The sequence below is a fragment of the Schistocerca piceifrons genome, chromosome 1, assembly GCF_021461385.2.
Source record: "Schistocerca piceifrons isolate TAMUIC-IGC-003096 chromosome 1, iqSchPice1.1, whole genome shotgun sequence".
Classification (NCBI taxonomy): Eukaryota; Metazoa; Arthropoda; class Insecta; order Orthoptera; family Acrididae; genus Schistocerca; species Schistocerca piceifrons.
In genome coordinates this window covers 365,136,487-365,149,049 of record NC_060138.1, presented here as the reverse complement: position 1 = coordinate 365,149,049, position 12,563 = coordinate 365,136,487, and the positions used below count along the sequence as shown (strand labels likewise).

General features: G+C 43.1%; 1 protein-coding gene across 3 annotated transcripts in view; it reads left to right on the top strand.

The window, feature by feature from the left end:
* The window catches only part of LOC124794562 (MAD2L1-binding protein), a 35,545-nt gene that overhangs the window by 15,861 nt on the left and 7,121 nt on the right, over positions 1–12,563 (top strand). The window contains exon 4 of one of the 3 annotated variants that reach the window (XM_047258105.1): positions 199–295. The exons of the other annotated variants lie outside the window; for them this stretch is intronic. Within the exon in view, the coding sequence (XP_047114061.1) occupies positions 199–283 (85 nt within the window). The 3' untranslated portion in view covers positions 284–295. The remainder of the gene's footprint in view (positions 1–198; positions 296–12,563) is intronic. 3 annotated transcript variants of the gene reach the window in all.

The following is a 12,563-nucleotide window of genomic DNA, read 5'->3' as shown; positions in this document are numbered from 1 at the left end:
GAAACCTCTTTTTCAATATTCTTTTGACCACAGAAAACAGCTACTGGGTGCTCGTAGTCAACTGTACCAAATGATGATTGCAACATACAAATTATGACTCTTAGTTACCCCCAAAGAGAATGCAATGGAATTGCACATTCTCTTTTTGGTACAGCTGGGAGTGCTTAGTCGACTTAGACAGTACTAATCTGTTTCCAGGCCTGCTCTGTGGACACCCATTGTGAACATCTGTACAAACTCCAGCAATGTAGGGTGTGGAGAAGATGGGCAAGGAAACACCTGAAATGGAATTACAGTATGTGGCTTACTTTACCAAAACGTATGGGGTTTGTATGAAGCCTTATGATTGTCATAGAAGAGCATAGAGGTTGCCGGTATCGATGCATGTCTCGGGCTCATTCTCCCATATATGAAGTGGGGAGGTAGGTCAGTTATGTTTTGAGCTGGTATAACATACAGGTATCGATGCCTTTCGTTGCTAATACCGAGTGAGGAGGCGCAGTGGTTAACACACTGGACTCGCATTCAATCCCGCGTCCGGCCATCCTGATTAAGGTTTTCCATGATTCCCTAATCCGATGAGACCAGTGACCTTGCAGTTTGGTCTCCTTCCCCAAATCAACCGAATCCATTGCTAATAGAGGTAATGTTGGAGGCTGTACAGCATAGGGACCATATCCTTCAAGCCACTATCCATCCCTACAGTCAGTGTGTTGCTGATCGCTTGATCTTTCATGGCAGTAGTCCTCAAGCACTTCATGCCCGCCTTGTGAACACCTTCTCCCAAAAGGCAGGGTCAGCTGTGTGGAATAGCCTGCTGCATCAGATGGCAGGAATCCAATTGGATGTACTTGAGACCAGTTGAAACTTGCAGTGCATTCTCACAAAAACATTCACCACTCACTGGATGATCTCAAATGAGCTGCCATCAAAGAGGGGGGGGACAATTGAACGACGGCATCTTGCCCATTTTCCATACAGCATGTTAAAGAGGATCCAAGTATGTAACAATGCACAGAGTTGATCAACATGCCATTGAAAGTTACTGAGCAGCAGTGGTTTAGTTCAAAGATGTGCATTCTTGGACAGACTGCCTTTAATTTTTATTTCAAAGTACAGATATTTTTTTTTAGTTTCATAGAGCTTATTCTTTCATTCTTGCTCCTCTTGAATCGCAGCCCATATTCATTCACAGTTGTGCAAAGTTCTCTTTGAGCAGTTTACTTGCAGATAAGTAATGCATTTCATGTGATGAATCTAGTTTTAAATTTAAAACCACATAACACAAAATGATATTTCTTTGTTTCCATTTCTAAATGAACATAATACCAATAACTGGACAAACATCTTAGCCAACAGCAACCTCCAGAAGTACTCTTATCCAAAGTTACTGCTGCTGGAGATAATCACAGAAAGGAAATGGAAATATTTGTGACAGAAAACACCGTTTTCTACAAAGAGTTAATAATCAGAAAACTTCGTAAACGTTGTACTGTTACACACTTGTTTTAGAGAGGGTACTCCAGTCCAGTGGCAAGAGTATAGTTTGGTACATCAAAGGGCTGGAATGTCATCATACTTTGTGCTGACCATCTGACAGCCAAGTTCAGTTGCACAAGACACACTGTATCAATGCATTTGGTTGTAGTTAGTTTGTGGGTGTCTGACATATAGAAAAGCTCGTCTCTGGAGTCAGGGATTCTTACGAGCCACCATGTCAAGCCCTCTTTGTAGTCAGGCAGATATTGGGGTTCTCACAAACCACAGTATCAAGTCAAATTGACTGCCATTATTTCAGTGTTGGACAATGACAACAATAACCCGTTTGCAACCATCCTGTCCAGAATCAGCTTGTTGCCAGGGGGTGTAGATGACATTGCCCCACACAAGTACCGAGTGGTTATAATAAAAGTGCAGCTACTTACAGAGGTTTTCTTTGTCCTGTAATTATCTATGGCAGCATAACTTGGTAGATCTTGTTATGCAGAATTGATTTACACTGGAAAAAAATTAGTTCCAGTTGGTCAACAAGTGCAATTCTGTTTATGTGGTTGCGAGAAAGGTGCAGAAATGTTTCCATATGTAGTGGATTAGGAACAAGATGTGAGCAAGAAATGTGAAGCAAGTGAGAAAGGCATAATTTTGATTTTATTATTAACAACCAGTTACAAAATTTGTTCAATATGAGCCTTCAAGCTGTCAATGAGATGCTACACCCATAGAACGATGCACTCAACAATTGTTCACTGCAGTTCCAGTGGGATCGGAGCAATATGTTCCTGTATACTGGACTTCAGATCACCCAAAGACTGAATGTGTTCCTGGTGAACATGTTCTTTTAGATAACCCCAGAGCCAAAAGCCACATGTATTAAGATCAGATGATCTTATCTGGAAAACACCTGGAGGTAATGCATTTATGGAAGGTTGCATTAAGTAGATCTTTCACTGTGTGAGTGACATGAGGTGGTGCTCCAGCTTGCATGAATACAGTGGTTTCCATACAGTTGCACTCTTCCAAAACAGGAATCACATACTGTATACAAGGAGGTCTCAATAAAGTGCAGATGTCACAGTACCCCTCACAAGTCCCTTCAAAGAAGAATGGACCGAAGAGCAAATTTGGAATTTTGCTACATGGTCAGTTGCAGCAACAGCAACTTCATCAATAACTTCCACAGAGATAGGATGCCTTACACTTCCAGGTGTCACACCAGACTCACCCATTTCTTTTTTAATTTCATCTCCACCACCTTTAAATCATTTAAAGTCAACGGGCCTCTCCTCAGACCTTTCAGTCAGCAATACTCTTTCAGTGCAGCACTGTAATTACTGCCCTTCATATAAAATAGTTTCACTAACAGCACACGGTCTCTCTTTGCGATAGACATACTGTTCACACATGTTATGGCTTGTCAAATGACAACACAGCTGTCACACCAGCATATAAACAGTGTACAGCGCCAGATTTGCACCTGGTGGCCAAAATTGGAACTACATTTTTTTCAACCATAAATCAGTTCCGCATTAACGCGTTAGCATATGTACCAAGTTTCTCTGCCATATGGTAATTCCAGCATACTCTAGACCTCTGTGAGTAGCTGCTTTTTAACCACCTGGTACCTCTGATCTATACTTCTGACAAGAGAGGGATTCGTACAGGTCTAGGATTACCACCATTGAATGCTCTTAACATGGAAAAAGGTCAGCTGGATTGATGAGTGTCAGTACACACCAATGGTGTGGTACGAGTGTTTCAAAAATTAGGCTAGGTCATGCTGGCAAGTGATACAGGTATCCCACTGTTCAGTCCTGGACATCCATTTACTCATGTGCAGCACACAACAGGTAATCTCTATCCTAAGCAAAACATGCTCACCCTTTTGCTACCAAAAAGTGTTGGAATGATTTGAGAAAATCTCCACGGACATAAGGTTGCTTGAAACTTCCCAGCAGATTAAAGCTGTGTGATGTAAAAGGACTTGGACCCGGAACCTTACCTTTCAAGAAGCATACTCTTACAGGCATCAGGCACATGCGAAAGGCAAGGTTCCGGGTCCAAGTCCCACTCTGGTGCACAGTTTTAATCAGAGGGAAGTTTCTTAAACTTATAATCTCCACAGTAGAGTGTAGTACTCATTGTGATGATAACTGTGTGACCCTAAGGTTAGCTAACCTCAATCCTATTGAACATATCTAGGACACCATAGAATGAGATATGTGCATTATGGACACATTTCCAGTGTAAGCATTTCCCATTTTCATCATAACGAAACGAAGTGATTAAGCGTCACTAACTTTGCTTATAAGTATCACCAGAATGACATGTAGTTGACAAAATTAATTGATTGTAATCTGTTGACAAGTGCATGCAATTCTGCTCAGATGGTCCTTCATTGCTCTTTATGGTCTTCTTTTAGGCGGCAAGGAACCCAGCATGCATACACCTTTGAGTACCCAACTGGTGTATGAGTGTGTCAGGACTTCTAACAGATACGTCCAGTTGGGCAGCAAGGTATTCAATTGCAATCCATTGATCACCTCAAATGAAAGTGCCCACATGTTCAAACATTGCAGGAGTCACAGCTGTTTGCCACTGATTGGCACACAGGTGATCGGACAGGTTTGTGTGACCTCAGTGTGATGATGACAGATCCCTCATCCAATGATTCACCATGCATTTATTCATTACCAGGTCTCTGCAGATGTTCTTCAAGCACCTATAAATATCTGTGATGCTCTGGTTTCTACCAAAAGCTCTGTGCTTGGAATGCACCTCTGTTGCAGATGCCATTTGAAGGCTGCATATAGCGCCGCCACCTATTGGAACTTCATGAAATCGTAGGGGCTGAAATGGGAATATTCCATGTTGTCCCACAACAAACTTCACTTTGCTTCAACTGAAACTGGCTGAGGAAAAAAAAAAGTCTTGGATTACTTATTGAACGGCTCTTGTAGATGATGATGATGATGCTGATGATGATGATGTGGCTGGTAAATGGGTAGGCCAGGAGCAAAACAGTATTTGTGTAGCATGTAGAACACTTAAGCATTCCCAGACAGCTTATAGCCCAGTTCCTTTTTTAAATGTATTATCAGACATGAGTTAAAGCAATAATTATATAGACTTATCTGATCTCTTGAAGCAGCAGTTGCTAATAAGAGTAATGACAATAAATAATAAACCCATCAGGGGTTCAACATTTTCATTTGATGGGTACGGACTTGGCGACCCTGGGGTTCCTGAGCTGGGGGCTGGCAAGTGCCGCCAGCCCCTGTCACCGTAAGCTCCGGGCATGCTTCAGTGACCACTGTGCGGCACAGCGGTGGAACGTTGTGTGTCTCATGGAACGAGGATCTTGGCTTGACCACCTAGATCACGAGGACAGAATAAACCTCTAAAAAAAACTAAATCTTAAGGTGTGCTTCACACTGATGGGATGCATGGCTGTTGAGGTGGCATAGTCATTAGCGGGCAACCTCTGGGAAACCTGCCGCACCTCAGTTGTATAAGTCTTACTCAGGCACACGGAGCTCTGTGTGAGTGGACCCTAGCTGTTCGTGGGACCGGGATGGAACCTTCTAAATCATCATCTTGTTCTCCCAGTGGGAAGGGTGTACCGCCAGGGAGTATTCACACCCATTCATCCAAAAGAATGAGAGAGGCTAGTCATCCTGGTAATAAGAATACTTTGGTCTGCAGTAACAGGGCTCATGGAGTCGTGAATAACAGTGTGTTTCTGGTGGTAAAGAGGAAGGAGGGGACATTTGAAAAAGTGTCCCCCTTTTATATCCATAAGGGTTTCAAAGGCCATGCTGGGACATTAAAATCTATGAAACGATTGCGTAATGGTCCATTGTTGGTCGAAACTAACGGGTCAAAGGAGGTGGAACTTCTTAATAAATTGCAGAAACTGGGTGACTGTGATATTATTGTTGAGATGCACACATCTCTCAATTTCAGTAAGGGCACGTGTTGAGATATCATGGACATGGACATGGCGGAACTGAAGCAAGAATGGGTATCCCAGGGAACAGTTGATGTAGAGCTACGAATGCACAGGAATAATGGAGCTACTGAAAAGACTGCCACTTTTATTGTCACATTCGATTCTTCGACACTGCCTGAACATCGTATGGCGGGGTTCCGTTGACTTAATGTTTGGCCTTACATTCCAAACCCTATGCGGTGCTATAAATTTTGGCCATACGACCATGAGTGTGGATGTGAAGTGATCTGTGGGAACTGCAGAAAAACCGCTCATGACGCTGGGACCGACTGCCCATCACCAGCGACCTGCATCAACTGCTCTTGGAACCATCCAGTCTGGAGCCGAGACTGTCTTTCTTTTGCTGAGAAATGCAAAATACAGGAGATAAAGGTAACCAAGCAGATCCCTTATGCTGAAGCCAAAAAAGAATGTAAGGCGACGAAATCCTTTGTCGTTGCCACCTCATATTCTTCCATGGAAAACAAACCTATTCCCAAGGCGGCTGCTTCGACACAGACATCTTTAAGCGTGCTTGTATCTACCACAAGCACCTTTACTTGACATGTACATGTCAAGGAAAAAAGAGTAAGGATAAAGCAATCCAGGCAGCTGCACCAGGAAAGACCAATAATAGTTCCGCAGTGAGCTTACAGAAGGTGCAAGAATAACAGAGTGCCTCTCAATGCTTGCTTTCTCCATCATCCTCGAAGGGGCAGGTTGCAAGGAAAGTCACATAAAACCACCATCAGCTGTCGTTCTTTCCTGTTTATCTGATGAGGAGGACATCATGGAGTTAGATGCCTCAGATCCAGGCAGCCCCTCCACTCCGCCTCGCTCTTCAAGTTTCACCTCCCTGGTACTAAGATGGGTAAATTAGAACCACACCAATGACATGGCTTCCATACTACAATGGAATATGAATGGGTTCCAGACTAATATGGAGGAACAGAAACTCATAGCACAGGCACGCCCCTTGTGCTTATGTTTACAAGAAATGCACATCTGTATTTGTATACAAACATCCCTGTGCTACAGGGATACACACTATACCGCAATGATGACCTATCAGTAGAGGCCAAGGGAGGTGTCGCAGTGTTTGTCACTAACGTGCACCACTCCTCTGCTCTCCCCCTGGCTACTGACCTGCAAGCAGTTGCAGTTCAAATTCATGTGTATCGGAGGATCGCTGTTTGCTCACTGCATTTACCTCTGCAAGATGCAATAGACACTGAGGCTCTCACAGATCTTATCACACAACTCCCGTGACCATTCCTCCTCCTGCGAGACTTCACTGCCCATCATGTCCTGTGGGGTTTGATCTCTACTTGCCATTGGGGTCGGGTTTTGGAGGGCCTCATGACATCTCATGAGCTGTGCATCCTCGGCACGAGTACTCACACACATTTCTCTACTGCTACTGGGCCATTCTCAGCCATCGACCTCTCTTTCTGTTCTCCCACCCTCGCCGACTCTGTTCGGTGGGAGGTCATTGACGGCCTTCATTCCAGTGACCAGTTCCCAGTCCGCCTTCACCTACTAAATTGCTCACCACCTGAAGTTAAGCCACCAAAATGGATGGTCAGCAGGGCTAACCGGATGCATTTCAGACAGCTGGCTGTGTTCTAACACTGTGACAGTTTCCACAGATGGGTGGACCACATCACATGAGTGATCATCATGCTGCTGACCTGTCCATCCCACAGTCCTCAGGTCATCTTAGGAGGTGACTAGTATCTTGGTAGACAGGTGAATGCCATTCCGTGATCCGGGAAGGGTATGGCGCTCTTCAACATTTTAAATGCTGACCAACAGCAGGCAACCTTAGGGCCTTAAGAGTCGTGAGGACCAAGGCTCAACGCGTCATTAGGGAGAGTAAGAAAAGGTCATGGCAAGTGTTTCTGGACTCCATCAATCATTCCACTTATTCTGTAAAAGTATGGGAAGCCATCCAAAGGATTTCCGGTAAACGAAGCCGTTTATTGATAGCAGCAATGCTGAAACAGGGCTGCCTCCAAACAACACCCAGAGATATTGCTCAGATGCTGGCCGAGCATTTTGCACAAACTACTGCCAATGCCAGCCAGGATCTGGTGTTTTGTCTCTACCATGTGACTTTTAGAGAGGGAAAAGGTGGACTTCAGGTCCAACAGTTCTGAGGCCTACAATGCCCCTTTCTCCATGTGGGAGCTTGAATCAGCACTGACTGAGACTTATGACACTGCATCCAGTCACGACCAAATCCTGTATTGCATGCCTTGACATTTGCCAGCGGTGCAAAGGAAATCCTCTTCGAATGTTTTAATCTAATTTGGCAGACAGGCAACTTCCCCAACCCAACTCTTGGAGGGAGGCAATTCTGATCCCTCTCCTCAAACCAGGAAAGGACTGCACATATCCCAGCAGTTATTGGAATATCGCCTTAACAAGCTGTGTAGGAAAGACCCTGGAGCAAGTGGTTAACCGTCGACTGGTCTGGTTGTTAGAGACCAGGCAACCCCTTAGCCTCTCTCAGTGTGGATTCCGAAGATTTTGGTCCACTATCAACAATCTGACACTCCTAGAGGCAGCTATTCAGCAGGCTTTCCTCCATAAGCTTCAATGTATCGGCATATTCTTTGATATAAGTAAGGCATACATCAGTTGCAACTTACAGTGTGGAGGTTAGAGGAGTGGACTGCAAAGATGGGTTTTCAGTTTTCTGCAGATAAGTGTGTGTGTGTGTGTGTGTGTGTGTGTGTGTGTGTGTTCATTATTTTAATCGTTATTGTCACCTTTTTTTAATCTATCTGCTTTGACTATGGGGAACACCATCCTACATTTTACAGACACAGTGCAGTTTCTGGGCCTGATTTTGTACTCCAGATTGTCGTGGTTGCCACATTTGCAAGACCTGAAAGCAAGAACCGTAAAGGCACTGATCACCATCAAGTGCTATAGCCACAGGTCTCGGGGAGTGGACAGGGCACGTCTCCTCCAGTTTTATTGGGCTTTCGTGCATTCACAGCTGGACAACGGGTGCATGGTGTATGGGTTAGCGAGACCCTCTTATTTGTGGATCATTGACACTGTGCACCATGCAGGGATTCGGCTGGCCACGGGTGCTTATTGGACCAGTCCCATACCCAGCCTCTGTGCTGAGACGGGGGGAACCACCACTTGCCATCCAGTGCCAGCTCCTCATGGTGAGTCAGGCGCATAAGTTCCTCACAGCTCCAAATTCACCCACACACCATACTTTTGTTCGTCCGCCTCTGGAGCACCTTTTTTCTAACTGTCCATGAGCCATGATGCCATTTGGGATCCGTGTGGAACATGTGCTGGAGTCACTCGGTGTGAAGCCAGTACGACCCCAAATCCAGAGTTTTAACCGTCTGCCACCCTGGTTACTGGAGAGGGCCAGAGTGATTTTAGATTTGGATTAGTACGGGAGAGATTGCACTCCTCCTGTTTTTAATTCGACATTTTCAGACATTTTATCTTAGCACCACAACCTTGTAGCCGTTTTTACGGATGTGTCTAAGCAGGGAGACTCCGTTGGTTGCTTTGTTGTTTTCCCACATCATGTCTTTGACGTCAGACTCCCTTCAGTATTTAATATCTTCGACACGGAATTATATGTGATCTTGTGGGCCCTGGAGCAGATAAGGTGTTCTCCCAGTGTTAGATTTCTCATCTGTTCGGATTCTCTGAGCATCCTTTACTCCCTCCAGTGTTTGTACCCAGCAGATAAAATAATCCAAAATATCCAGGATGCTCTCCTCCAACTAAAACAACTGGGGAAGGAGGTGTCTTTCTGCTGGGAACCAGGGCACTTGTGGATTGCGGGGAACGAATTGGCAGATCGAGCAGCCAAGGAGGCTTGTCGTGATCTTCAAGTATTTCGGAGTGCTATCCCCCTGCAAGTTATCACCTCGCTGTTGAAGTACAAAGTGATGTGTCAATGGGAAGATGAGTGGCTGGAAGTGACTGACAACAAGCTCCGTGTCATCAAGCCCACAACTCAGCCATGGAGTACTTCCTTCCAGGCATGTTGACGGGATGAGGTCCTTCTTACTCGTCTTCACACAGGCCACAGCCCTATGACACATGGCTTCTTACTCTGGTGAGAGGACCCTCCAATGTATGGTGCTTGTGGTGTGCAGGTAACAGTGTGCCACGTTTTATTGGACTGTATTTTATTTGCTGACCAGCTGTCTTCAGAAGAATTTCCAACGGACCTGCAGTGTATTTTATGTAATGATGAAACAAATGTGGTTTGAATTTTAAAGTTTTGTGAATTGCCCAACATTGTTAACAAGATTTTAGGGAGATGTTTTTAATGTGTCAACATGTTGGCTGGCTCAGTGGTGGTCAGCCAGTCACATTTCCCTGTGCTTTTCTTTTAGATCCTCTGTGTTTTGTTTTCTCTTTGTTTTAATTTGTTGATTAGCTATCTTCCCTCCTAATTGATTTCATTGCATGTGAGATAGAGTGAGTATGTGGCCATCTCGAGTGCACACAGGTACACAGTTTTAATTCATTTCCACATTCATTTGTGCTGATAATTGTAGGGATGCTGATGACCTTGCCATTGGGCGCCCATACAAGCCAAACACATAGTAAATAATTAATTGTCACAAATAGCAGCTCCACTCTGATTCTTTAAAGAATCAAAGTCCCATGTATAGAACATATTCAAATGTCTGATTACTCTACAAATGAATTAATGTGTTAAATCTTGATATTAAGCATGTAAAACATTTATGGTTGAAAACATTCCATTTTAGGAAAACCTAGTTTTTCATGCATTTCAATGTTTATGGTATCATATCTCCTGAACTGTGTATCAAACAACAATATAATTTTGCAGTTGCTTTCAGTGGTATATGTGGAAACTGTCTGCAAAATGTGTTGCAAATAGAGTTAATAGTAAAGAAACAATAAATTTAAATGTCATGCCTGATGCTCAAGTTTTACTGCATGAACAGCGAAAATGTTGTTGAAAGGCACTAAGCGCTCTCATTCTTAAATGCTGAATGAATATAGTGGTACTTTGCATGTCATGAGTTACACAGCATCAAGACATAAACAGAGTTTTTAATTTTAATACTTGATGTAATGTGTTAAACCTCTATTGTAAGATTATATCTGTTAATGAGTAGATTATGTAAGCATTTTATTTTTTTAATTTTGGTCGGTAATTGTATGACATTCTTAAAATCAGATTTTTGTTGCCCTAGGGCCGTAAGATAGCAACCTTATACTGGGACAGACTGTTTTCTGTTGTTTAGTAGTGTAGGTGCCCCATACTATCTCACTTGTCATTATTCAGTCCAATGGCCCAATCTGTTTTTTCACAGTGAGGTAACAAAACATGCTTGGACATAGCTATGATGATGATATAAATTAATTACAGAATAATCACAAATAATGTTTCACTGCCAGGTTTCAGAAATTGGTATCACCTCATGTAACTCTCTCAGACCATCATCAAATGAATGGTGTGGTTATTGTTGTACAGTGTCTGTTCCTCTGCACAACACCCATACCAGCACTTTATTGAATACTCAATTTCCTCATTACAGACCATCTACCATGACCACTACTGACTTGGTTGAGATTAGAACATTTGTGTCAGATAGGGTAACATTGCTTAACCTTCTACATTGGCTTCTGAATCATAGGGATGTAATAGGGTGGATGTTCATCCCGATATGCTACCAGTTGTCTTGTAGTACTGAAACATTTGATGTTGAAATTCGCCAAAGCTAATTTGTGTGTATTGTGAGGTCTTATAAAAGATACATCTGCACAGGAAGTTACCATCCTTAACATTTCTACCTTGATATCTTCTATTTGAGGATCTGTGATGGTGGTACTTTTAACATAGACTATCACTCATAGTTCTGTTCAGCTAAACATAGCTGTATGGGAACACAGGAGTGCATATTTAGCAGCATGACACTCATAGGCAAGTACTGCACCGGACACTTCATCTGCAGCTCCACAGCACAGTTCCTTCTTGCCAATTTGGGAGGAGATTTGTCCTTTGAGCTAAATTTTTATAGTGATTTACGCAATGCTTCTTCAGTGTCAAGAACCGATTAAGGGCATTGCCCTAACGAAACACCTCATAGTCAGTAATTAAAATTTTTATATATCAGTCATTAAAGGTTTCAGAACCTTAGCGCTCTATGGATGATCCAGTATTCAAACTCCCCATATGAAAATGGAGCTAATACTCCTAAGTGCATTGTGATTTATAAATTTTATATACTGTTTACAGATGGTTTCTCTCGCTTTCACAGTTGAATGTACAGTTGCAGACACAGTCTTGGCAAGTGTGGTTCCAGTAAAGGGAAACGAGTAGATATCTTGTTAAATAACTATGATACCCCCACAAACCATGGATCTTGCAGTGTGGCTTGTGTGCCTAAGTGATACAGATAGCCGTAGTTTAAATGCAACTACAACAGAAGGTAACTATGGATTTCTGAATAGAGGCAGCAGTCTCTACAGTAATTGCAGGGGCAACAGTCTAGGTGGTTCACTGATCTGGCATTTTAACATTACTAATGAGTGACAACAAGTGGTGGTTTCTCTTGTAAATCCCAGTTCTCCAGAGGACACATGGTCTACCAGTTGGTTCATCCCCATTCATATTTGTTTGACCACACTGGAAGCGTCTGTGTCAGCTAACCACTGTTATATGATTGTGCAGCATTGACAAACTTCCACAAACTTGGCAAGGACTGTTGCAGTGTTGTTTGCCTTCAACTGTAGAAAGTAACTGACTAAATGATACTCTAGTTTACTAATGAACTACGCCATTTTGTTTTGGCGTCTGTACTGCTGTGCTGTATTACTGTGGTGCAGGGATTTCAATGTGTACCAGGACTGCAGACATGTATCAGCAAACAAACGAAAAATTGATTACATAATTTGTTTTAGAGGATAATCATCGAAACTACCCGGCACAGTCCAACTAAGGTCAAAAAGTGTTTAATCTACAGAAGTGTGCAGTAACAGTATTTTGTAAAACTGATAACTGAATATCTTTCATGTGCCTCTTTAGGGACATAGGGATTCTTTC